The sequence below is a fragment of the Solea solea genome, chromosome 9, assembly GCF_958295425.1.
Source record: "Solea solea chromosome 9, fSolSol10.1, whole genome shotgun sequence".
NCBI lineage: Eukaryota > Metazoa > Chordata > Actinopteri > Pleuronectiformes > Soleidae > Solea > Solea solea.
This window is the reverse complement of record NC_081142.1, coordinates 28672917-28700748: the sequence shown is the minus strand read 5'-3', so window position 1 is coordinate 28700748 and position 27832 is coordinate 28672917. Positions and strand designations below refer to the sequence as shown.

At 40.1% G+C, this 27832-nt stretch overlaps 1 protein-coding gene across 1 annotated transcript; it reads left to right on the top strand.

Annotated features, from left to right (window-relative positions):
- The first annotated feature begins 189 nt into the window (after positions 1-189).
- Positions 190-27303, top strand: chd1l (chromodomain helicase DNA binding protein 1-like). Its single transcript, XM_058638474.1, has 25 exons — positions 190-441; positions 608-720; positions 1780-1886; positions 3045-3156; positions 3248-3279; positions 8218-8299; positions 8638-8800; positions 9031-9186; positions 9885-9977; positions 10056-10152; positions 10273-10346; positions 14077-14187; positions 14675-14789; positions 15425-15581; positions 16069-16288; positions 16936-17081; positions 18255-18418; positions 22644-22849; positions 23320-23418; positions 23796-23866; positions 25214-25328; positions 25790-25898; positions 25979-26176; positions 26570-26651; positions 27142-27303. Exons 1-25 carry the CDS (start codon positions 345-347, stop codon positions 27262-27264), a joined length of 3042 nt encoding a protein of 1013 aa, XP_058494457.1. The 5' UTR covers positions 190-344; the 3' UTR covers positions 27265-27303.
- The last annotated feature ends 529 nt before the right edge of the window (positions 27304-27832 follow it).

Genomic DNA, 27832 nt, shown 5'->3' with positions numbered 1-27832 from the left:
TAAACGAAAAACGATGGTATTTCCGTTTTCTCGTGACTTGGTTTAAACGAAACGTACACGGACCACGGACCCATCTAATAATTATGACTTATAGAATTGTGACTTACTAGAGATAAGTGGCGGAAACGGGCTTCCATACTTATTTATGACGTATGTCCGTTTTGAACCGGCGCGCGCGTTTTCCCCGGCGTCACGTGATCCTATCAGGAAGCGTTCGTTGGACATGACATGTCACAGCAGAGGACTTCGTCTGTACATGTCTGTCTCTCTCTGTGTGTGTCCCTGTCTCTCTCTCTCTCTGTGTGTGTGTGTGTGTGTGTTAGTTCCGTAACTCTGGAAACAACATGTCCGACATTTTGTCCAGGATAAAACAGAGCGTGGTGGAGAAGAGAAAGAAAACGCCCGTTACTCAGGGCGAGCTACACAAGTGGGGTTTGACAGGTTCGTGCGAAGTCTGGTTACTATAGCAACGGCAACGTCTTTAACGTGCTGTTTAGAAACCGTTTCAACTTTAAGCTCTAACCGACTTACTGTTGTGTTTGTGTTGACTTGTTGTCGTTTTTTTGTTTTGCCGGTGATTTTGACTTGTGACGTCACTTCCGGACAGGGATTCAGCTGAGACAGTACCAGGTGGACGGTGTCCGGTGGTTGACCCAGTGTCTGGAGAAGCAGCAGGGGTGCATTCTGGGAGATGAGATGGGTTTAGGAAAAACCTGTCAGGTGCGTCACAGATTTTCTGATCGATTGATTGATTTGTATTATTGTTGCGTTTTATTTAGAGCTGATACAATGAATCGATTATTAATCCATTACTAAATTAATCGACAACTATTTTGATAATTAATAATCGGTTTGAAGTTTTTTCATGATTAAAACAAGATTTCTGATTGTTTCAGCTTCTTAAATTTGACTATTTTCTTAATTTCTTCGCTCTGGATCACAAAGAAATCATGAAAAGTGAATCATTTTGGTTTGTGGACAAAAGAAGACATTTGAGAACATCATCATTTCCAGGTTTGAAGAACAACGATCAATATTTTTTAAGGTTTTCTGATATTTCATGGACTAAACGATTCATCGAGAAAAGAATCGACAGATTAATCAATTATGAAAATAATCGTTAGTTACAGCTCTAGTTTTATTTATATTGGAAGTCGGAAGTGATGTCACCCCCGACTTCATCACATTCCAGTTGAGAAGTCAGGAAAAAAAACAAGTTAAGAACAACACTGTTGAATTTAGTGCACAGAATGAGCGTAACAACATGTTTACGGATTAAAATTCAGCTGCGTCCTTTCAGTCATTCCAGGGGGTTACGATTTATCACCATCGTTTTTAATTCTTGTTTTTCATTAAAAAATTTTTTTCCTATCTGCAAAAATCTAAAAAAAAGAAGATATTTCCTTCAGTTTACACATGCTTTAATTATCATTGTGGTGATTTGGGCTGTAACTAGTGATAATCAAAGGAACTGATCAATTAATTGATTCATTGTTTGGTTCAGAAAATGCTGAAAAATCTAAGTCAAACCTGAAAATCATGATGTTCTCAAATGTCTTGTTTTTGTCCACAAACCAAAATTATTTCTTTGTTTTATGAAGCAAAGAAACCAGAAAATATTCACATTTAAGAAGCTGAAAAACTATTACGAAATTATTAAGAAAAAAACTCAAATTGATCAAAGTGACTATTAATTTAGTCATTGATTAAGTTAATTCCATAAAATGAAAGATGTTACGGTGTGTGTGACACGTTCTTTATCATCATTTGTCTCTTCAGACGATCTCTCTGCTGGTCTACATGTGTGGCGCTCGTAAGGACAAAGGTCCATTTTTAGTCCTGAGTCCACTCTCTGTCCTGGAGAACTGGAGGAAAGAGCTAGACAGGTACTGTCACATTTATACTCAGTCAGTCTCCATGTTCCTGCTTTCTGAACCAGGTTTTAGCCACTTTAACAAAAGACTGATAATAAAATCCACGTCGCTTTAAGTCTACAATATCTACATCACATGTTCACGTCTTTATCTCACTGTCAGACAGACTTTTCCAACAGGAAACAGAAGTTTGTAAACCACTCACTCTCCCACACCAAAGTCCAGAGAGAAAATCAGTGATTTTAACATCACACATACAGGAGTTGTTGATCCATCATTAAGTTCAAATGTCTTATTTTACGACTTCAGTGTTTGAAATCCTTTGTTCAGATTGACCTCAGTGACACAAAGTGACCACACGAGGCAGCAGAGGACCAGCAGCTCCTGTGTCCCTGTGAGCTAAAATCACTGATTTTCTCTGTGGACTTTGGTGTGGGAGAGTGAGTGGTTTACAAACTTAAGTTTCCTTTTGGAAAGTATGTTCAATTAATTATGGAAACAAAGTGGAAAAAATTGATTTTATTCTGTGAGTTTTTTTAGTAAGTGCCTAAAATCTGTTTTTCTTTGTGTCCCTGTTGGCAGCCATTTTTTCACTGAGCCCCAGTTTGGCTCCTATTTCCAGGACACATTCTCATATTTTCCGTGACTAGAATATTGGTCAGACATTTTCCCGGACGTGTGTGGGTTTACTGTAAAAACAAAAAAAGTATTTGAAATAAAAATGATGTGCTTGTTAGATTTGACCCAGGTGCAACTCAAACTGCATACAATCAAGAAAGATAAATATATGTCACACTCACAGATTGTCCCACGAGCTGCCATTTGTATAACCTGGGTTTAATCCGTCTCATATATATATATATATATATATATATATATATATATATATATATATATATATATATATGTATACATATATATGTATATATATATATATATATGTATACATATATATGTATATGTATATATATGTATACATATATATGTATATGTATATATATATATATATATATATGTATACATATATATGTATATGTATATATATATATGTGTGTGTATATATATATGTATATGTATACATATATATGTGTATATATATATATATATATGTATATATATATATGTAGTATTTGGTGTAAGTAGTGAGTTTGTGTTTGTCCTGGGTTTCAGCTTTGCTCCGTCGCTGACTGTCCTGTGTTACAAAGGAGACAAAGAGAAACGAGCTGAGATTCAGAGAGAAAGATCGATGCAGGATTTCCACGTTCTTCTCACCACGTACGAGGTCTGTGGCCACTTTTCTACTGAAAACACAAAGACTGAAGCTTCACTCGTGCTTTAAAGTGACCTGTCTTTACTCTTCTGCTGCGTTACAGCTCTGCCTCAAAGACACCTCATACCTGAAACGGTGAGTTTGAACTGTTTTTAAAATAAATGCTTAATCTCTCTGAATTTAGATAATCCCATATGAACACGTAGTACAGGGCTGGTTTATCATGATGTCAATATTTTAAATTAGGGTGAAATATATAACAACATGGAATATAGGCCTGAATTAAACAAAAAATAACAAACTATAACAAAAACATATTTAAAAAAAAACCTGTAATTTACATATAATACAATAAGTAAACATTTATACCTGAAAGGGGTAGTTGAAGTTTTTGGTGTGTTTTACACAGACACAGAACCTCACTTTAAGTGAAAACATGTCTGTTTTTAGATTTAAACCATATAACAAAGACTCCAACATCTTCAGAACATGTCCACGTCTTTGTCTCTCTCTCTGTTAGACAACAACAGGAAAGTCAAATTTGTAAACCACTAAAGTCCAAAGAGAAAATCAGTGATTTAAGATCACGGGGACACAGTATGAGGGTTACTTCTTATCTTAATTCAAGAGCATATTATATTGATTTGAGAACATTATGTGTTGATTTCACAAGGAATCGGATCTTGTGCGCACAAAATTACGGACCTGAAGGTAAAGGAAAAAGTGTGTGCGTGGCAGATTAAATTTAAGACATAAAGTGTTGAAGCTAGGAAAGATACCGTCATCAAAAAGGTCTTTGAAGCTATTAAGGCCTTGCTTAGCCCAGAGAGTGAAGGATGAGTACAAAATGGAGGGAGCTAATGGATGGTTGTTGTCAATAGGCCCCACAAAGGAGGCGAGGAGAACTTAAAATGGCAGTGGAATTGTATCCAAATTTTAAAGTGGACTGCACCAGAGGGTTTGAGGAATGACGGTGGGGGGGGGAGGGAGATGACGAACCAAACATCAGGATGTTTAAGCTAGTAAACAAGTGTGTGTATGTTAGCGGCCTAATAATAGTGCATGAAATTAGGGAGCACAAGGCCACCCCTATAACTGCCTCACTGATCCTAGGGACCTTTCCACCCCATACAAATGTAGTGATTTCCTGATCTAGTGTCTAAAGAAACTCATTGGTAAAAAATAGGGGAAGGCGTAGAAAAACAGATATTCATCTTAATGCATTGCACTGTTCCAGCGTTGGAAGTCTGATTTCATTTTGGCTACTGAAGGAGTGAGATTGGCTTTAAACATGGAATGTAGTGTGTGAGTAATCTCAAGGACAGACTGAATCAAAGGAACAGAGGACACTGGGTTTGTTATATAAAGCAGCAGATCATCTGTATAAAGAGACGCCATATGCTCCACACCATGCCCAGTGATACCTTCAGAATTCGGTAGGGCCTTAGGCGCCATAGAAAGGGGCTCAATAGATATGGCAAAAAGTAACTGAGATAGCAGGCACCCCTGACGCGTCCCCCTGGAAAGTGGAAAGAATGGGGAGCGTATAGATAAATCCCCCCACTCTACACGGTCGAAAGGCCTTTTACATTATTTAGTCATTTAGCAGACACTTTTATCCAAAGCGACTTACAATAAGTGCATTTAAACATTTGGGTACAAATAAGAGCTAGAAGTAAGTAAGAGCTTCAAGTAAGCCAAACTATGAAGTGCTAGTCATAAGTGCGATGTATGAGCAAGTTTTTTTTGGTCGGAAGAAATGTGTTTTTAGTCGCCGGGCGGAAGATGTGGAGGATGTTGATGGGGAGCTTGTTCCACCATTTGGGAGCTAGGACAGTGAACAGTCTCGAGTTCTGTGAATGCCTCTGCGATCCTCTCAGTGAGGGGGCAGCAAGCCAGTTTGCTGATGCAGAGCGGAGTGGGCGGGCTGGGGTGTAGGTTTTGATCATGTCCTGGATGTAGGCTGGACCGGATCCGTTTGTAGCATGGAACGCAAGCACTAGAGTCTTGAAGCAGATGCGAGCAGCTACAGGAAGCCAGTGAAGGGAGCGGAGGAGCGGTGTAGTGTGGGAGAATTTTGGTAAGTTGAAGTTAGAGTTGCAGTAGTCCAAGCGTGAGATGACAAGAGCCTGGACCAGAACCTGTGCCGCCTTCTGGGTTAGAAGAGGCCGTATCCTCCTGATGTTGTGCAACATGTATCTGCAAGATCGAGCTGTTACATTACAGCAATGTTGGCAGTGAGGGAGAGATGGTCATCAAGTGTCACACCCAGGTTCCTTGCGGTATGAGAAGGAGCTACCACAGAGTTGTCGAGGGTGATGGTTAAATCTGTGGTGGGAGAGCCCTTTGCTGGGAGAAAAAGAAACTCAGTCTTGTTGAGATTGAGTTTCAGGTGATGGTCAGACATCCACTGAGAGATGTCGGTCAGACAAGCGGAGATCCGTTCTGCTACATGTGTCGGAGCTGGGAAAAGAGAGAATGAGTTGGGTGTCATCGGCGTAGGAAAAACCATGAGAGAGAATAACAGAACCAAGAGAGTTGGTGTACAGAGAGAAGAGGAGAAGTGACAGCAAGAAGTGCAGTTTCGGTCGAGTGACCTGCTTTAAAACCAGACTGAAGAGGATCAAGAAGGTTGTTCTGGTGAAGGTAGGAGGAGAGTTGATTAAAGATAGCACGCTCCAGAGTTTTGGAGAGAAAAGGAAGAAGAGAGACAGGTCTGTAGTTATTTACTTCAGACGGGTCAAGGGGGGTTTTTTTTAAGGAGGGGGGTCACTATGGCCTATTTAAGAGAGTCCAGAAAGCAACCAGATGATAGAGATGTGTTAATGAGGTGGGTGAGGAAAGGAAGAAGATCAGAAGCAATTGACTGAAGAAGGTGAGAGGGGATAGGGTCAAGGGGGCAGGAGGTGGGGCGGGCAGAGGTTATTAGGGAAAGAACTTGATCCTGAGATAGAGGGGTGAAAGTGGATAGAGAAGGAAGTGAATTTGTGGTTGGTAGAGTGGTGAGATCAGGAGGTGGGGTTAAGAAAGAAGAGCGAATGTCATCTACTTTTTTGTGAAGTAGTTGACAAAATGAATTGGTAGAAGGGAGGAGGGGGGTGGGGGGGTCAAGGAGGTTAGAGAAGATCGAGAAAAGTTTGGGGTTAGAGAAAGAGGATTGAATTTTAGTCTGATAGAAAGATTGTTTGTCTTCGTCTTCCTGAGTCTGCCGCTGAAGCTGCCACTTCAAAGACACCTGATTAGGGGCTGATTGGTTGCAGCTGTGTGGCCACGCCCCTGTAGCCAATGAAACTTCACACCTGGTGATGGTGATGGCTCAATAGAAACTAGGTCAAAAAAGCAACAATAACAACTTTCTCTTTGACCTAGCAGACAAAATATCAACAACAAACTTTCACCTTAACTAAACAGACAAGTCAAAAGTCAAGCAACCCAGCTAGTTACAATAGTATTGTAACTGTAATTAAATTAATGAAATAGCAACCAAATAAGAAAGACCTTCAGAAGTGATACTTAGCTTAATTCCAGTAGTCCTATGAGATACCCAGAAAGTCCAAATGCACACTGGACACCTTCTCTGCATCTAAGGAGACGATGACCTCCGGAGACGGGGAACAGTATGATGTGCAATTTTTGGGGTCTTTGTCTTTCTTAAGCAAGAGTGAAGAGTGCTTGACTTAGAGTTTGGGGCAGGGAACCATTCGCCAATGACTCGTTAAACATATCTGATAGGATTGGAGCAAGCTTGTCAGAAAATGTCTTATAAAACAGGCCCATAGCCATCTGGACCCAGTGTCTTGCCACTTTGCATGGATTTAATAGCCTTTTTAATCTCAGCCGTTTGCAAGGGTCTGTCGAACTCAGTGGCCAGCTCTGGATAAATAGTGGGCAACTCAAAAAAATTGTCCATACAACTTGTGTCAGAGGGCAGTTTAGATTTATAAAGGGAGGTGTAAAAGGTCTCAAAACTTTGTTCATGTCTCGGGGTCAGAGACAAGGTTATCTGACCCGTGTCTGATATGAGGAATCAGCCGAGAGGCTGCCTGGCTCTGAAGCTGATGTGCCAATAGCCGACTATGTTTGTCACCAAATTCATATGATAGGCCGCGAGAGTGTAAGATCAAGCGTTCCGCTGTCTTTGTAGATAATAGATTTAATTCAGACTATAGTTTAATCTCTTTTTGTAGAGCTCCTGTGAAGCTCTGTGGCCTGTTGTTCATCCAGTTTGAGAATATAGTCAGTCAGTCAGTTTATTCTGTTCACTATTCTTGTGAGATGTTTAAGAGATAATTTCACCCTTTCACTCTAATTCATGTGTCCATCACATTTATCGGTAACTTTATGAACAGATAGTGATGATAAGACATCAGTGGTGGTGTTCACGATGTCAGTATGAATCCACGCTGTGCTCGTACACAGCTGTGACGTCACTCTGGGAAATAAGATGTTTGTATGTATATGTGTATGTGTGTATATGTATATATGTGTCTATGTGTAAATATGTATATATGTATATGTGTACTGTATATGTATATATGTGTCTGTGTAAATATGTGTATATGTATATGTGTATATATGTGTCTATGTGTAAATACGTGTATATGTATGTGTGTATATGTATATGTGTCTATGTGTAAATATGTGTATATGTATGTGTGTATATGTGTGTCTATGTGTAAATATGTGTATATGTCATGATGAAGGTGATGTGGTTTTCTTCTCCAGCACACTGTCCATGTGGCTATTGTTATGAAAAGCACGGGCGCTCGTGTATTGATGAACTGATATTTCGATAGAAAGTCATCAAGTGCACAAGCAGTTTTCAGACACCAAATTCACGAAATAATTTAACAATCATTTAAAATAAAAAAAAATAAGATTTGAACTTAGTGATGGAGGCAGCAGTTGATCGACAACTCCTGTGTGTGTGATGTTAAAATCACTGATTTTCTCTATGGACTTTGGTATGGGAGAGTGAGTGGTTTAAAAACTTCACTTTCCTGTCAGAAATGGCAAAGTTGTATACAGGTGAATTGTAGGTCACAGGTCATTGGTTGTTCCTCTGTTCTCCAGGTGGAAGTGGAAGGTACTGGTCGTGGACGAGGCTCATCGTCTGAAGAACCAAAAGTCACTGTTACATAAAACTCTGACACAGGTAACTGTCTCCTCATCATCTCACCTCTGTGAACACTGTCTCCTCATCATCTCACCTCTGTGAACACTGTCTCCTCATCATCTCACCTCTCTGTGAACACTGTCTCCTCATCATCTCACCTCTCTGTGAACACTGTCTCCTCATCATCTCACCTCTCTGTGAACACTGTCTCCTCATCATCTCACCTCTCTGTGAACACTGTCTCCTCATCATCTCACCTCTCTGTGAACACTGTCTCCTCATCATCTCACCTCTCTGTGAACACTGTCTCCTCATCATCTCACCTCTCTGTGAACACTGTCTCCTCAGCTGTTTACTGATGATTGTGTGTGTGTCAGTTGTGTTCAGAGTTCAGAGTGCTGCTGACAGGAACACCGATCCAGAACAATCTTCAGGAACTCTACTCTCTGCTGACTTTCATCCAGCCCAGCGTCTTCACTGTGGACGAGCTTAACACTTTTGTGCAGTATTACGCAGACGTACGGAAGAATCCTGCTCTTGGTACGATTCATGTTCAACCTTTTAAACCATGTGACGTTATTTGTTTGCTGCGTCTTTCGTCTGACAACTGTCACACCTGACTGAGGGAGCGTTTGTGTGTGTATACAGCAGCAGAGCAGGGGTGGGCCGGACACAAGAAGTTGATCTGAATTTGTCTCTGTGTCCCTGTGTCCCTGTGTCTGTGTGTGTGTGTGTCCCTGTGTCTGTGTGTGTGTGTTTGTGTGTGTCAGCTGCTGAACTTCAGAAGGTCTTGGAGCCGTTTCTTCTGCGCAGAGTTAAATCTGAGGTGGCTCTAGATTTGCCCAGGAAGGTGGAGCTGGTGGTTTATCACGGCATGTCGGCTCTGCAGAAGAAATACTACAAAGCTGTTCTGATGAAGAACTCTGGTAAGATACCACACACTGTTCTCACCAACATACAGCCCTGGTCATTTACATCTTTATCTGTCTTTATCTAAGTGCCACAAGGGGGAGCATGACATGAAGTTTTATTCTATAACTCGGACAAAATGCAACTAAAGCGTCCCGCCCCCTTTCATTGGTCCACTGGTCACATAAACATAACCTGTCGTCAAATAAAGTAATGTTAAACAAACCAAAAACATTTCTGTAAATAACGTCAGTTTTATGACCTTTAATTCTGCACAATTGTTTTGTAACTTGACATTTTTGTAAAAAAAAAAAAGAAGAGGAAATGATTGTGATTTGACAACAGTCTGTAATTGAAACAAAAGGTTTTACTGTTTTTAATTTTGTAACATTTTTGTAACATGTGACCGAAATGTTCCGTAACTTTTGTAAACGTTTTTTTTGTGACTTGACAACAGTTTGTACATTTAAACAATAATAATAAGAACATTAGTTACAGGTTTTTGTAAACCTGAATTTTGCAAACTTTTTAACATTGTGATATTTTTGTTGTGATACAACTTAATAAAACAAAAATACGCTTTGTAACAGGTTGTTGTGATAACTAATGTTATTTACATGTCTTTGTAACATGTTTTCTGAACATTACTAATGTCTGTAGATAACGTTTGTCTGCTGTGAGTGATCTTCTGATCTGATGAACTCTGTGGTTTCAGAGGCGTTTGGAAACGAGCAGCGGAACAAGACTCGACTCTCGAACATCCTGGTGAACCTGAGGAAATGTGTCAACCACCCGTATCTGTTTGACGGTCAGTGCAGCAGACTAGATTCTTTTTTATTTATTTGTATTTACATTTATTTTATTTTATCTCTGGTGTTTTGTGCAGGTGTGGAACCAGAGCCGTTTCAGATGGGAGAACATCTGGTTGAAGCCAGTGGGAAACTCTGTCTCCTGGACAGCATTCTGACTCTGCTGCACAAAGAGTCAGTCCACTGCTCTGTCTGTCTGTCTGTCTGTCTGTCTGTCTCACACTCTTCTCCTTCTTATTCAAAGTAAGTCAGTGATAAGTTGTTGTGTTGTGTTTCTCTCTCTCTTCATGTCAGGGGTCATCGTGTCCTGCTGTTCTCTCAGATGACCAGGATGTTGGATATTATCCAGGATTATTTGGAGTACAAAAGTGATTCTTCTTTTTTTACTTATTTTTATTGGAATGATTTTAACATTTCACTAGAGTTGTTCCGATTCCGATACCGGTATCGGAAATGCCTCCGATACTGCCGAAAATGTGGGTATCGGTATCGGCGAGTACTGGAGTCCATGCACCGATCCGATACCACGTTATTTAATAGAGCTCCGTTAGCTCTGACACAGTTCTTCTTCGCCGCTCTTGAAACAGTTGCGCTGTGCTGTTTTAGAGGCGTGAAGAAGAACGGATCACCCGACACCTGTAGACAAGGAGCTAATGTTAGCTCATCATGTCGGCGGTTTGGCAGTATTTACCAGTTAGCTCCGTTAGCGTTGTTAGCTGCGCTAGCTCCGTTAGCGCGTCTAACGTCAAACTGGAGCGGCCCGTTTATTAAACGAAAAGAGCAGCGCTACAACTAACCAGCGTACCTGTGTCCTGCGTATGTATGCCTCTGTTTTTAAAGTTTAACGTTACTTCAGAGACTCATTTTAACAATCTGGAGTCGAGTAAAAATGATGTCACGCGCGTCCTTTCCCGGTCAGTCGTCATGGAAACATGAAGCTCTGCCAGTGCCGCGGTGTTTGGACCAGAGTGAAAACAAACGTACAAGCTGAAAAACGAAATAACATATCACTGGTAAAAATAAATGATGTCCATTTGCTGTATTCGTTCATGTTTTACAGAGGGTTTAACCTGAGCCAAACCTTACCACCAATGATTTATTTATATATGTATATATATATATATATATATATATATATATATATGTATGTATATATATATATATATATATATATATATATATATATATATATATATATATATATGTTTATTTCGGTCATGTCAGTTAGATCACTCATCATCACACATCATCTTAGTGTAGTTTAAACAATACACATAACCAAAAGGGAAAGCCGGAGAAGCAAAAGCTTATCTAGTCCCGTCCCCATTACCCACAGAATACATATTTTCATCATACAATACATCATTTTTCTTTTTCTTATGACATTTTGACAAAAACATGTTTCAGCATCAGGTAGCACTCAGAGATGCAGTCTAGCTCTAGACAGTCAATCAGACTCCATGTATGTCAGCTGTTGTTTGGTTACATTTGCTTCCACTGCCGTATCCTCACGGTGTCTACAGATTTCTGTCTCTGACCTTTGTCATACTTTCCTCCTGGGTCATTCTGTATCGATTAATGGTCATCTCTACATACTTCTTTTTAAATACACTCTGTTTTGCTGATTTTTTCATCTCCTCATCCAGATTATTCCACTGTCTGACACCCGTGACTGATACGGTAAAGGATTTGGTGATGATAATCATATCACAGTCATGCAGGCGTAGTATGATATATATTTTTTTATAACACACTGGTATCGGTATCGGTACTCGGTATCGGCCGATACCCACAGCACAAGTATCGGAATCGGTATCGGGAGGGAAAAAATGGTATCGGAACATCTCTACATTTCACTCATCACTTTCAAAGTTCATATGAGGTCACAGCGCAGCCTGAGATCTACAGTCAGGGTCGTTAAGTTTTGTTTTTTTTTATACTTTATTTATAGTTTATAGGTTTTTCAAAGACAGTAACAGGACATACAGGAGAAACAACAACAACAAAAACAAACAAAAAAAAGGCTGCCAGACACTACACAAGAGAGCTATACTGTTCAGACAAAGTTGTCGCAATATCAACATCTCCAGAGCAAGGTAAAATTACATGAATAAGTTAATCCAATCCAACACCGTAGTTATATAGCTAGATAAGTCAAAGTCCCTGTGGTTATCAAGTGATTTGACACTGTGCCAAGAAAGGTCCCCATGTTTTCTCAAATCTGTTTTGTGTATTGTGTTTGTACAGACGGAGTTTTTCCATCTGACATTGACAGCATTTCTTTCAGCCAGTGTGCAAAACAAGGTGGAGTGGTGGACTTCCAGGTCCAGAGAATAAGTTTCTTGGCCACCACCATTCCTATCTGCCAAGACATCTGCACGTTGCGTAGTAGCTCAATAGTCATTACAGAGCATCCAAAGATGGCCAGGTCATGGTTAGACTAGCGACATCCACTCAAAGATTGCAGTCCAAAAACTACGCAGAGTTGGGCAAAACCAGAAATGATGCGCCAGTGATCCCTCAGCTGAACTACACTTGTCACATACAGGAGACACCGATGGAAAGATGCGGTTTAGATTAGTTTTTGAATAGTGTAGTCTATGAATCACCTTATATTGAATTAGCCTGTAACGTGACTTAATAGAGCAAGAATGAACCCGGGACATCGCCTCTTCCCAGATCTCTGCTGATATCTCTGAATGACGGTCACTAGCCCAGACATCCTTAATGTGATCTGAAGAAATAGTAGTGGTAAAGCAGTTCACAAATGTTGATACCAGCTGCTTCGAGTCTGGAGGGAGTAAAAGATTTTCAAGAAAAGGATGGGTGGTAGGGGTGAATTTAAAGTGTGGGCAATTTTCCTTAGTGTAATGTCTGACTTGAAGATATCAAAAGAAATGGGAATTTGGAATGATGCGCCAGTGATCCCTCAGCTGAACTACACTTGTCACATACAGGAGACACCGATGGAAAGATGCGGTTTAGATTAGTTTTTGAATAGTGTAGTCTATGAATCACCTTATATTGAATTAGCCTGTAACGTGACTTAATAGAGCAAGAATGAACCCGGGACATCGCCTCTTCCCAGATTTCTGCTGATATCTCTGAATGAAGGTCACTAGCCCAGACATCCTTAATGTGATCTGAAGAAATAGTAGTGGTAAAGCAGTTCACAAATGTTGATACCAGCTGCTTCGAGTCTGGAGGGAGTAAAAGATTTTCAAGAAAAGGATGGGTGGTAGGGGTGAATTTAAAGTGTGGGCAATTTTCCTTAGTGTAATGTCTGACTTGAAGATATCAAAAGAAATGGTAATTTGGAAGATTGAACTTGGGCCCTAATTGGGTAAAAGATGCAAATTTGCCATCAATGTTTTGATACCCCTCTCTCCAGACCCCAAACACCCCATCTAGCAGTTCAGGCTTGAATGAATGATTTTGACATCTTGGAGAATAAATGGAAACACTGGGAGTCTGGCAGGCCACCTTTATCTGACTCAATATTCGCAAAGAATGCTTTAGGGTAAAATGTTGTTAAATCGACTCGTCTACCAGGGCAGAACCAGAAAACAGAAGGGCAGGAAGTGAAGAATTTTAGGGTCGTCGAGTTTTAAATCCAGAGGAACGACCTGAGGCTCGTAGAATCAACGACGTCTTCTTAAAAAACCCACTTATTTCATACTTACATTTGACAAGTATTATTATTTGAATATTTTATGACCATTATTATGGTACAGTTGCTTTTCATGTATCTGTTTTTTGACATTTTACTGAACAAATCAATTCATTGAGAAAATAATTACCCGATGATTAGACTTGTAAAATAATAATTAGTTGCACAAACAGACAGTAATAGTGATGTTCACTCTGCTGTAACCAATCAGGCTTTTAACTGAGTCAGCCCCGCCCATCTCATTAACATACATGCATATAAAAATGTCCAAATTAATGAATAGAGAAATATAGAAATACAAATCTAAATGAATAATCATTGAAAGTATTTTTTTGAGTCTCGTCTCATCCAAACATTTCATATCACTGTATGTATATTTATTTCATTTTAAACACTAAATATTGTTGTTTTTGTTTGTTCTTCTTCAGATTACAGCTACGAGCGTCTGGACGGTTCAGTCCGAGGAGAAGAACGAAATCTGGCTGTGAAGAACTTCAGCAGCAGAGACATCTTCATCTTTCTGCTCAGCACTAAAGCAGGTCATCCACACACTGATACACACGGCTCATTGAGAGTACTTGAATTTGGTGTGAGAAGGAAGTTAAGTTGATATTTAGGTAAATGTGTCCCTCTGCCGCTGTGCCCTTCAGGGTTCCCACACTCCTTGAAATCCTTGAAAGTTTGTGAATTTGAAAAAATATCAACTTAACTTCTTTTTTGCACAAAATCCAAGCACTTTCAATGACCCATGTCTTTTTAGGGTCATTTTCAAAAACCTTTCCATGGGTCGTCAAAATCCTTGAAAGTTTCTAAATTTGAATTTTTTCACCAAAAGTCCTTGAGATTTGGGATAAAAAATTCAAGGCTTTTGAAAATGTTTGAAAATTGCACTCAGGGTTCCCACAGGTCCTTGAAATCCTTGAAAGTTTGTGAATTTTAAAAATGAAATGCCTTAATGTAAAAAATATTTTTTTGATGAATGAATTCATGTGTTCATTGACATGAGCGTCATGCATGTGTCTACAGGTGGAGTGGGGCTGAACCTCACGGCCGCTGACACCGTCATTTTCGTGGACACTGACTTCAACCCTCAGAACGACCTGCAGGCCGCAGCTCGCTGCCATCGCATCGGTCAGAGCAGGTGACGCTGCCTTTCATAGCTGTTAGTTGGTAAAGCACTCACTCTCCCACACTATAGTCCACAGAGAAAACCAGTGATTTTAAAATCACACACACAGGAGTGGTTGATCCACTGCTGCCTACATCACTAAGTTCTAATGTCGGATTTTGTCACTTCAGTGTTTGAAATCCTTTGTTCAGATTGACCTCAGTGACACAAAGTGACCACACGAGGCAGCAGAGGACCAGCAGCTCCTGTGTCCCTGTGAGCTAAAATCGCTGATTTTCTCTATAGACTTTGGTGTGGGAGAGTGAGTGTTTTACAGACTTGAGTTTCCTGTTGGAGAAGTCTGTCTAACAGTGAGATAAAGACATGAACCTCATCCCTACCATACAACACCTTACAATGTAATCATTTATGGTATGGGGGACTAGATAGAGGTCTGTGCCAACTTGATTAATACCTGGAACACGCATGTTAAAGTCAGACTGGTTAAAACCATCTGCATGGTTGCATGAACAGAATTAGTGTCTTTGTGTATTTAAATGCAGCGCGAGGGAAAGATGAGCTTTGAGTGGTCTGTGATGGATTGAGGTTAGAGTTAGAGCCAGGCCTAAATGACTGCACTGGCCCTTTAATCTGGTGTTGTGTCACAGACCGGTGAAAGTGATCCGTCTGCTGGCCAGAAACACTGTGGAGGAGATGATGTACTCTCGCGCCGCCTCCAAACTCCACCTCACCAACACGGTGATCGAAGAGGGACGCTTCTCTTTACTGAATGAACCTACCACCAGTACAGCACAGGGAATGCAGGTGTGTGTGTGTGTGTCTGCGCGTGTGTGTGTGTGTGTGTGTGTGTGTGTGTGTGTGTGCGTGTGCATGCGTGTGTGTGTGTGTGCGTGTGTGTGTGTGCGTGTGTGCGTGCGTGTGTGTGTGTGCGTGCGTGTGTGTGTTTGTGTGTGCGTGTGCATGCGTGTTTGTGTGCGTGTGTGTGTCTGCTTGTGTGTTTGTGTGTGTTTGTGTGTGTGCGTGTGTGTGTTTGTGTGTGCGTGTGCATGGGTGTTTGTGTGCGCGTGTGTGTGTGTGTTTGTGTGTGTGCGTGTGTGTGTTTGTGTGTGCGCGTGCATGCGTGTTTGTGTGTGCATGTGCATGTGTTTGTGTGTGCATGCGTGCGTGTGTGTGTGCAGCAGTATTTCTCTGAATCCTGACAGTTCCTGTCTTCACTTCTACACCTAACCACTCCAGCTGTCTGTGGTGTTCTTCTGCTCTCACCACTTGTCGTTTCCTGCACCACACGCAGCTCAGCGAGATCTTGAAGTTCGGGGTAGATAAGCTCCTGTCATCAGAAGAGAGCTCCGTGCAGGATGTGAAACTGGAGAAGATCCTCGGCCTGTCACGCAAAGGACAGTGGGTGAGCGACGAGGATGTCAGCTCACACAGAGAAGAAGAGGATGAGGACGAAGAAGAGCAGGAGGAGGAGGAGGAGGAGGAGCAGGAGGAGCAGGAGGAATCAGACAGATGTATGTTTTACCACCCAGTGACCACTGCACCAACTCACATCACTCTAACTTTGTTTTTCATTCAGTTTTTAACTGAGTTTCAGGACATGAAACAAAAAGACTCGTCTGATAAAATCTACATCAGCTTCAGTCTATGATGCGTTCTCGTCTTTATCTCACTGTCAGACAGACTTTTCCAACAGGAAAGTGACGTTTGTAAAGCACTCACTCTCCCACACCAAAGTCCACAGAGAAAATCAGTGATTTTAACATCACACACACACACACACACACACCGCACACTGCTGCCTCCATCACTAAGTTCTAATGTCTGATTTTGTCACTTCAGTGTTTGAAATCTTTTGTTCAGATTGACCTCAATGACACAAAGTGACCACACGAGGCAGCAGCTCCTGTGTCCCTGTGAGCTACAATCACTGATTTTCTCTCTGGACTTTGGTGTGGGAGAGTGAGTGGTTTACAAACAGGAAAAAGTCTGTATCTAACAGTGAGATTAAGCTGATGTAGACTTTGTTCTCAGTACAGGGGGCGCTATTGTCATGATGCGTCAGCTCCTCATACAAACCAAGCTTCACTAACCTGCTGTAGCTAACTGACCTCAATATTGAATCTGCTTACATGATCAATAATGACGCTCTCTCTGTCAGATCACATGTACTACTTTGAGGGCAAAGACTACAGGCAGTGCACCAGCTCTAAAGACCTCAATGCCTTCGATCGCCTGGTGGAGGAGCATCAGGCTGCGATTCAGACGCAGACGGGAGAGGGACGAGCACTGCGACACAAAGCTGGAGTAAGATTTTATCTTTTTTTATTACAACTGTGAAAAAAGTACTTTTTTTATTCATCTATAAAACCCAGGAACGTCTGTCTGTGTGTGTGTGTGTGTTACTCGCATATATCTCTTGAACCGAAGGTCAAACTTGATGGGTGTCGTGTTACGGGCACGACTAAGTGCAGAGCCAAGTTTGACGTTGTTTGGATAAGTAATGCAAAAGATCTCGTTAAAGATATCGGTAAAAGAAGCACACATTGGCTCTCGCCGCTCTACTGTAGCCCCTCCCCCTCTCACTCACACAGCACTGTGAGTGAGACTAGGAACACCTGTCTGCACCTGATCCAGCAGGTTCCTGCAGCTGTCACCATACTGAACTCGAGCTCTGCCTCCCAGTGACCAACGAAAACTACCAACTTTGCACAAATAAAATGTCACTGAACTGTTACTGTGTCATAGTAACAATGAGCACTCACACACACCAAACCAACAATGACTGAAAACACACACACATCAGATTTCACAGGCACTGCACCAGTGTTTTAAAATGATAAACTCTGAATGTGTCTAGTTTTAAAGAGTTTGATTCACAGCTTTTCCATCACTTCTTTGATGTATTGTGTTCTGCTGAAGCGTGCAGTTTGTTTTACAAGTGTTATTGTACACACATTGACTGTGTTGTGAGTAATGTAAACGAAGGAGACACAAGGAAAAACACCAAGGTTTCAAACACTTCAGTGAAGACTCACCGATTCAAATCCTCATCACGTCTTTATTTCACTGTCAGACAGACTTTTCCAACAGGAAAGTGAAGTCTGTAAACCACTCACTCTCCCACACCAAAGTCCAGAGAGAAAATCAGTGATTTTAGCTCACAGGGACACAGGAGCTGCTGGTCCTCTGCTGCCTCGTGTGGTCACTTTGTGTCACTGAGGTCAATCTGAACAAAGGATTTCAAACACTGAAGTGACAAAATCAGACATTAGAACTTAGTGATGGAGGCAGCAGTGGATCAACCACTCCTGTGTGTGTGTGTGATGTTAAAATCACTGATTTTCTCTGTGGACTTTGGTGTGGGAGAGTGAGTGTATGTGTGTGTGTGGGAGAGTGAGTGGTTTACAAATCCACAGATAATCCCAGATACCTGCAATGACTGCACGTTGCCGTGTTTTTGTCTGTGTTCACTCGCAGGGAACGCTGTCGTTCGCTGCCGGGATTCCAACGAGGAAGAGGAGACCTTTCACCGAGGCCGAGCTGGAGCTGAGGCGTCAGAAGAGAGAAGAGGCTGCAGCCAAGAGAGCCAAGACTCAGGAGGACACAAAGAAGAGACAGCAAGAGCAGAAACACAAGAACAAGTAAAGATGGTTGAACCTTAATCCTAACACAAGCTTCAGCAGGTCAGACCTTTGACACTGTGCGATGCCGCGTCACGTATGTCCCAGTTATGACGTTATTGCGATATTTTTGTTAACAAATCTGCTTTAAGTTCTTAAAGCAGCTCTAAAATACTCTCAGATCACGTTAATGTTTCATTTAAGATGAGTCTTTGATTTGTACTTAACCTTAAAGGGGAATACCGGTATTTTTGTGGGTGTGTGAATAGAACTTACTAAAAGTTTCATGGTTGGTCCTGCAGATTGCCTCGGGCAGCAGCCGTGAGCCGTGATCTTACGGGCAATAGGGCCATTCTTAGTTATCTCCATAAAAAGAGCTTTTTTATGCCAATAACTTATTATTATTTTTATTATTATTATTATTATTATTAATAATAATAATAATAATAATAATAATAATAATAACATTATTATAATCATTGTAAGAGTCTGGCAACATTGCCATGGTTTGGTTACAAGACTGGTGGGGTTATTGCACTGCTGTGCTGCCAGAACAGAACATCTCTTACAATAACAATCCCGGCCATTTACTGGAGAAAAAACAGCCCTTTTTATGGACTTAACTCAGCCTGAGGCCATCGACTGGACCAATCATGAAGCTTAAAGTATTATTCACGCACATGCCCACATTTATTATTGTTGTTATTATTATTATTATTATTATTATTATTATTATTATTATTATTATTATTATTATTATTATTATTATTAATAATAATAATAATAATAATAATAACAATAATAATAATGCATTTTATTTATAAGCACCTTTTTGACACTCAACCTTTTACAAAACAAACAAACAATAAAAAACAGTCAGCAGGACCACAGTAAACAGAATATGGAGAGGAATTACAGAGAGTAGGATGTTTAGTAGTAGTAGTATACTATATTTAGTAGTAGTATACTGGCTGTGGGATTGGAATGATAGTGAGCTGTGGAGGATGACATCCAGACTCAGAGGAGCCCTATATTTATAAACATGGGGCCCAGGTTGAAAAATACCGGAATTCCCCTTTGATTTGAATCGTATCCATAAGGTTTCAGAAGATAACGTTTACTTGTTCAACAGGTTCGTAAGTTTTTACACAGAAATCATGAAAATGCCTAAAATCATAAAACAATAAGGGTTGTTGCTCAGGTTAAATAAATGAACCAATTTAAGTCCGGCAGCAGAGAGCGCCCTCTGCAGGACACGTGTGGCGTCGTGCTGCGTTGACTTTCCACCAGTTGACAGGTTTGTACGTCCAGAGGAGAGAGAAGTCCTTGCAGAGACAGAGAGGGACAGACAGACAGAGAGGGAGAGTGACGTCTCATCGGTAGATTAACATAGGTAATGTTTGTTTTCCTGATCACTTGTGAGGAAGAAGGAAGACTGTTGCATATAGAGCTCTGGACGTCATGTGACTCGGTTTGTTTACTCCGCCATGTTGGCAGGAAAAGACTTACAGTGCTGGTTTAAATTAGGGGTGGGCGATATGACCTAAAATTAATATCACGGTATTTTTCATCTTCTGAACGGTGACGGTATAATATCACGGTATTACTTTTTTTGGTAGGTTTTGGGAGGAGTACATATTTTTTAATAATATTCTAATCTGATATTTGTAGTTTTTTTTTCCTTTCTGATCCGGTCCCCAGAGGAATCACGGCTAAACAATACTAACAACGAACAATACAATACTAATGTGGTGGCCTTAAATTTGTTTTTGTTTTCTTTTTTTAATACAAACAGAAATTTTCTGAATATGAAATGTTAGGTTAACATAGTGTAACTTACCAATAGCGTTGTGCAGTCTGTGTCCAAAACATGCGAGTCTCGTATATTTATTAATTTCCAGAGCGCGCACCATGTTTGCACTGCTGTCAGTTGTTATGCACATCAGACGCGCTTCATCCAAGCACCAGTCAGAAAGTGCATCCTTCAGGCCTAACGCAATTATTGCTCCGGTGTGGTCTTCGGGGAAGAAGGCGGTCTGGAGGCATCTGCTGCGCAACTTCCAGTCATTGTCAATGAAGTGGATGGTGAGGCTAATGTATGGCTCAGTAGTCCGGCTGGACCATAAATCAGTAGTGGCCGAATAGGCGTCAAGGTGGCGAATTTCGTTCATTACTCTGTCCCGTACCTCCGTGTACAGCTCTGGCAAGTGCTCGTTACGCTAATTTAATGGCCACTCCCCTTTTACCACCGAATATGTTTTACTTTTTTATTTGCAACAAGATATACAGTATATAAGGACAGATATTCAGACCACTGAACGTTTGAAGAAAATGTAATGCATTATTATTTAGAATTAGGAGATTATTGGCGCTCAATTGATTTATCACGGTATTGACGGTATTGCAAAATCCATATCATGGCACAATGTCACACCGGTGCTGACTATGACACCGGTATACCGCCCACCCCTAGTTTAAATCCAGTGAATGTATCTGACTGTTCCTGCCAAAATTGCGTTGTTCCAGTTGCGTGACGTCAGATAACGGAGCTCTATTCCTTATTAAATATGTTGTGTTTGTACTTTATTGAATTTAATTTGAGTTTGTTTGTTTGTTTGCAACAGTGTCACAGCTGTGACAGAGTATTAGGGGCCATACTGAAGACTAACATGATTCATATTTTATATTAATGGTGTATGCCTGCATCCATGTGATATTTACATCATTCCAACGTCCAAAATCTTCACTTTAAATCTGTTTCTTGAGAAACTTTCAAATATCTTTGAACAGTAAGCAGTGGAGTGGAGTAAGGATTTCCTCTTCTTCAGAACAGACTCTGAGTTTGTTACACAATTTTTACAAGATTTTTTGATGAGTATTTCCTTATATGCGAAGAAGGAAAAACCAAAGATGTTTCACACTCTTCATCTGATCATTATCTGAGATTTATCTTTAAATATTTACTCTATTCTCTCCATTTTTTAATCGCACTATTACAACTTTATTCTCATCATCTAACAACTTTTTAATCGTACTATTACGACTTTTTATCGTACTATTACGACTTTTTATCGTTCTATTACGACTTTTATCGTACTATTACGACTTGTACGACTTTATTGTACTATTATGACTTTTTATCGTACTATTACGAATTTTTATCGTACTATTGTGACTTTTAATCGTACTATTACGAATTTTTATCGTACTATTACGACTTTTTATTGTTCTATTACGACTTTTATCGTACTATTACGACTTGTACGACTTTATTGTACTATTATGACTTTTTATTGTACTATTACGACTTTATTGTATGACTTTTTATCGTGCTATTAACACTTTTTATCGTACTATTACGAGTTTATTGTATGACTTTATTGTACTATTACGACTTTGTCGTACTATTACGACTTTTTATTGTACGAATTTTTATTGTGCTATTATGACTTTTTATCGTACTATTACGACTTTTTATTGTACAACTTTTTATCGCGCTATTATGACTTTTTATTGTGCTATTACGACTTTTTTGTAAGGCTTTTTATCGTACTATTGTGACTCTTTGTCATACTATCATGACTTTTTATTGTATGACTTTTTATCGTGCTATTATGACTTTTTATCATGCTATTACGACTTTTTATCGTACTATTATGACTTTTTATTGTGCTATGACGACTTTTTGTCGTACTATTACGACTTTTTATTGTACGACTTTTTATCATGCTATTATGACTTTTTATCGTGCTTTTACGACTTTTTATTGTACAACTTTTTATCGTGCTTTTATGACTTTTTATTGTGCTATTACAACTTTATTGTACGACTTTTTATTGTGCTATTAAGACTTTTTATCGTACTATTACGACTTTTTGTCGTACTATTATGACTTTTTATTTTACGACTTTTCATCGTGCTATTATGACTTTTTATCGTGCTATTACGACCTTTTATTGTACAACTTTTTAACGTACTTTTCCGACTTTTTATCGTACTATTATGACCTTATTTTCAGCATGAAAAGACACATACAACATCATTCTACCAATAGTACCACTGTTTTCTCCTAATATTACGACTTCAGTTAGCTTATACACATATATATGTATTATATGTATATGTATATATATATGTGTGTGTGTGTGTGTGTGTAAAAAAAATGTTTCAGTATGGTGCTGTTACTCTGTCGTACACAGCTGTGTCGTCAGTGAGTTTGTGTTTTATTTGGTTTGTGCGTCTGCAGACTGGCCTGGTGGGACTCGTGTGGCTACAGATCGCTGTGTCTTCAGTCTGTGGAAAGCGAGGAGGAGGAAGATGAGGAGGACTTGGACGATGTCAGCAGTGTTTGTTCCACAGACTCTGACGACAGCAGAGCGATCCACTACGTCCTTGGGGACGTCACTCATCCTCATGCGCAGAAGGAAGACGCCGTCATTGTCCACTGTGTTGGTGAGCAAGCTCTCTGAATCACCATAGCAACACAGCTGAGTGTATGTGTGATGAATACATATCGTCTTTTATTTAGACTTTTCCAACAAGAAAGTGAAGTTTGTAAACCACTCACTCTCTCACACCAAAGTCCATAGAGAAAATCAGTGATTTTAACATCACGCACACAGGATCCACTGCTGCCTCCATCACTAACTTCAAATGTCTTATTTTATGACTTCGGTGTTTAAAAATCCTACATTTGGATCTTCACTGACACAAAGTGACCACATGAGGCAGCAGCAGACCAGCAGCTCCTGTGTCCCCGCCAGTTGATTTTCTCTATGGACTTTGGTGTGGGAGAGTGAGTGGTTTACAAAGTGACAGTGTGTGAGATGCTGACTGTGTGTCGTTACGTCATACAAACACACTTCCAAAAAACCCTGACCTATATGTTAACCTTTACTTTAACTGTGTGTGTGTGTGTGTAGATGACTCAGGGCGTTGGGGCAGAGGAGGTTTGTTTACTGCTCTAGAGACGAGATCTGACGAACCACGAAAGCAGTATGAATTGGCAGGAAAGATGAAAGGTAAGCTTGTTTGTGACGTGCAGCGTTTATCTCCTTCATCTCTGAGTTAAAGCTTTGGTTGTTGACATTATAATTCTATGTCATGAACAGAAACCCAGAACAGAAATAAAGTTATTAGTTTGCTGCATTCCTTCATCTGAAAACACTGTCATGCAGTAGTATCAGACCTGACCGAGGGAGCGTATACAGCAGCAGACCACAGGCGGGCGGAGACGAGAAGTATTTATAACAACCGAGGGGGCTTCTTACGGAAACCTGTAACTTCTTTCTTGCCTCTTATGCTGTGTCAGCACATTCAGTCCTTGAATTTGAGGGAATGGGTCCTGGAAAGTCCTTGAAAAATGTGTAGAAAGTGTGAACTTTTGTATTTGTCTCAGATCTGGAGCTTGGAAACGTGCTGCTCTTCCCCATCGATGACAAACAGTCCAGAATGGACGGCCAGGATCGAGTAAGTTTTAACTCTGCATTCACAAAATATACAGACAATGTGAAACAAATAAACCTTCCTTTTTAATAATAAAAACCAGTTTGTGTGATGTTCCAGCTTCTTAAATGTGAATATGTTCTGGTTTCTTTGCTCCATAAAACAAAGAAATCATTCAAACTGACTCATTTTGTGTTTGTGGACAAAAACAAGACGTTTGAGAACGTCATTATTTCACTTTCTGACATTTTATGAACCAAAGATGACTCAATTCATCCACTTTGAAAACAATCACCAGTTGTTTATTTATGAGCTCAATTTGAATTCAAGAAGAAATTGAAAAAATGAAGAAATTCATGATTCCTTTCTTGTAAGTATTAGTTATATACATATATAAGAAAGTGAAGTTTGTAAACCACTCACTCTCTCACACCAAAGTCCATAGAGAATATGTATGTATATATATATATATATACATATGTATGTGTATATATGTATGTATATACACATATATATATACATGCATGTGTATATATGTGTATATGCATATACATGCATGTATATACACATATATATACATACATGCATGTATAATGTTATCAGTGTATATAGTAACTGTCTGGAACAGTTAAAGAGACACTATGTGAGCTCATGTAGGAAATATTTTCTGGTTGATGAAACAAACGAGTAATGGTTAATGGAGAAAATAATGGATTATGAAAATAGTTGTTAGTTACAGCCTGGTATTCCTTATGTTGTGGGGAAGTACATCTGTTTACGCAGTCATATTTTGGGGACTTGTCTTCTTTATGGGGACAAAAATCAAGTCGTAATTGACTACATTTTAAGGTGAAGACCTGTTTTAAAGTTAGGCTGAGGTCAGGGTTAAACCAGTAGTAGTAGTATTTTAACTAAAGAATATACAGTTTTTTACTCATCAAACAGCCGCTCTGAGACACACACACACACACACACACATGTCTCAGTCCCAAAAGAACAGAGGATAAAACTGACTGTTAGGCCACGCCAAAGTCACTTCCCCCAAAGAAAATAAAAGCCCTATGCTGCTCTGCACTGAGTTTCTGTAAATGCTTGTAACAAGTGTTATGAGTAAAGGATCTTCAATTAAAATAATAACAATAATAATAATATGACTAAAGTGTGTGTGTGTGTGTGTGTGTTCGTGCACGTGCTGGTTTGCAGAATTATTGGTCAGCAGTTTCACTGTCATGCATCCGTTTTGGTTCTTGTGTGTGTGTGGTGACAGCGTTGTAGCAGCAGCAGCAGCAGCAGCAGCGAGTGATAAGGGTGTGATAGATGATAAACGTCTGATTACCTGTGTGTGTGTGTGACCTGGTTTCTGTACCTCAGCTGGCTCTGATCGTGGCTCAGCACAGAGACAAACACAACAGTCTGTCTGGAATCTTCCTCTCTGCTCTGGACCAGGGTCTGAAGAAGATTTCTGTAGCTGCCAAACGACTCAAAGGTACAGTCAAACACACACCCTGTGAAAACACTGTAATTACTGAGGAATTTGATTTTCCTCTCTTCCTTCTGTGCACAGTTGATAATAATAATAATAATTTAACAATTATTTAGCTAATCCAGCAACTCATTTAACCATTAGCTCTTTTTTTCTTTTTTCTTTAATTATAATAATCAGGTTATTGTTATTTTAGTTGTCAATTATGACTTGAAACAGTGATGTTAAGTGAGGAATTCTGAAAATACACACAGACACATACTCATTTTAGTATTTACACATATATACTCACTAAACGGTTCTGCTTTGGGTCCTGATGCAGTCTAGGAGAATCCCTGAGCTGGGTTAGTGTGTGTGTGTGTGTGTGTGTGTGTGTGTGTGTGTGTGTGTGTGTGTGTGTTGTTGTTTTTCTGCAGTGACTCAGTGAGTTAAAACCCCGTTAACTTTGTCTTTTCCTCACACAGCAAGCGTTCATCTTCCTCGCATCGGTCACTCCACCAAAGGGTTCAACTGGTACGGAACTGAGCGACTGATCAGGAAGCACTTGGCCTCCAGAGGAGTCTCAACATTCATGTATCTTTCCCACGTTTTCAGCAGATTTAAATCAGTACAGCAGCTCATGAAGAAATCTTTTCCCTGAACGTCACTGACAGATACTATCACAGCAGAGCAGCTCCAGCTCAGGCTCTGGCCCCTGCTGCAGCTGATCCACCGCTGCCTGGCTCTGACACAGAGAGTCCAGGTCCGTCAGCTGCGGTTCAGAATCTGCCCAGTTTCATGACAGGAGTCCACGTGTTCTTCTACAACCTTCCTGCGTCAGAGAGGAAGAGCCTCGCCCGCTACCTCATCACATATCCTTTCACTCTTCATGTCAGTGAGAGCAAAGTCACACCCACAGATGTTTGTGTAAAGAAGTGATCATTCACTTTGGATGTACTGACGTAGGAAACATAAAAAACACTGCTTTGATTTGATCCAACTTAACAAAAGACTCGCATGATAAAATCTATGTCTGTTTAAGTCTAGGATGGAACATGTTCACGTCTTTATCTCACTGTGACACAGACTTTTCCAACAGGAAAGTGAAGTTTGTAAACCACTCACTCTCCCACACCAAGTGTGACACAAAGTGACCACACGAGGCAGCAGTAGACCAGCAGCTAAAATCACTGATTTTCTCTCTGGACTTTGGTGTGGGAGAGTGAGTGTCATCAAAGTGTCATCAGTCCTTAGCTGCTGTTCACTTATGATGGAGATGAGGAGGATGTGATGAGTCCAGATGTGACTCACATCGTCGCCGAGGTGGAGAACAACATCCACTCACAGGTGAAATAACAACGTACCACCAAAATAAACATGTGAATTATTTACACGTCTACAAACGTGCTTATTATCATGGTAGTGGTTTAATTGCTTGTAGCACCTCTGATGTAAATGTGGGGGATAACGAGAGATCGGGCAATGTACGATTTTTATCACATCACGGTAAAAAAACACTCACAATAAGTCGATTATCGTGATGACAGAAATTCTCCACGATAATCACAAATGTGCCACAAGGGGGAGCTCCAGTCGTTCCAGGAATATTTTGTTAATTAAAGATTCTTGTTTTTAAACAAAAATATGTTTTCTCGCACATCGGCTAAACTGTTAGTATTTGGGTCAGGAAAATCCTGACAAAATGTTCTCAACGTCGCAAAATTCAACTCTGGTCAAAGCTCTATATTATTTAAATATCAGTAACATTAGTTGGTCTGCATCTCTGTATTAAGAACAGTTTTTTCTATTTGTGTGTGTGTGTGTGTGTGTTCCTCAGGAGCTCCAGGACCTGGTTGGTCAGTACACTCGGGCAGTTGCGGTACAGAAGTCCTGGTTGGAATCCTGCTTCTCCAAACAACGAAAAGTCGACACTAAACCCTTCAAGCATTTGTTGGAATAACAGTCGACTCCTGTTTTTATTAAAGTTTTCTCGTTTTCAGAGAGTTGTTTTTTTCAAACAAACAAACACCTCTGTGTCATCGATCAGAGGAACAGACACACAAACCTCATTTCCTCTCTAACCCGAGTAAGAACAGATACACTGAGAATTCACTGCCAAGTCACATGACTCTGCATTCACTACTTTATCATCAGATGATTGATATGCAAAAATATACGATAAAGAGAAACGGGCAGGAAATGCACCGGTGTCAGATGAACTATCTTATTATCTCATGAAAACCAACCTGGTTTTAACTCATTATCAGAGCCTGATTATTCTCAGCTAGAGCACTAATATATTTTGTTTTCACTATCCTGTGATGACGCAATTATGTATCTTGTTATCGTAAGAAAAGCAGCCCTGTTTCCTTTAAATAACCAGTTAACTCTTAACTATAACCAGTTAATGACAAACACTAACTTGAACTATAACCAGTTAATAACAAACTTTAAAACCAGTTAGTGACTTACCCTAACCTTTGAGGTTCAGTGTCATTAGGACCTCGTGAGGACTATGAGGACTACTG

Bases quoted from the DNA above. Each gene is read 5' to 3' on its own strand.
- chd1l (XM_058638474.1), top strand. From the start codon at position 345: ATGTCCGACATTTTGTCCAGGATAAAACAGAGCGTGGTGGAGAAGAGA. The intron at 1,887-3,044 runs GTACTGTCACAT...CCTGGGTTTCAG, and splicing joins TGGAGGAAAGAGCTAGACAG to CTTTGCTCCGTCGCTGACTG. The intron at 14,188-14,674 runs GTCATCCACACA...ATGTGTCTACAG, and splicing joins TCTGCTCAGCACTAAAGCAG to GTGGAGTGGGGCTGAACCTC.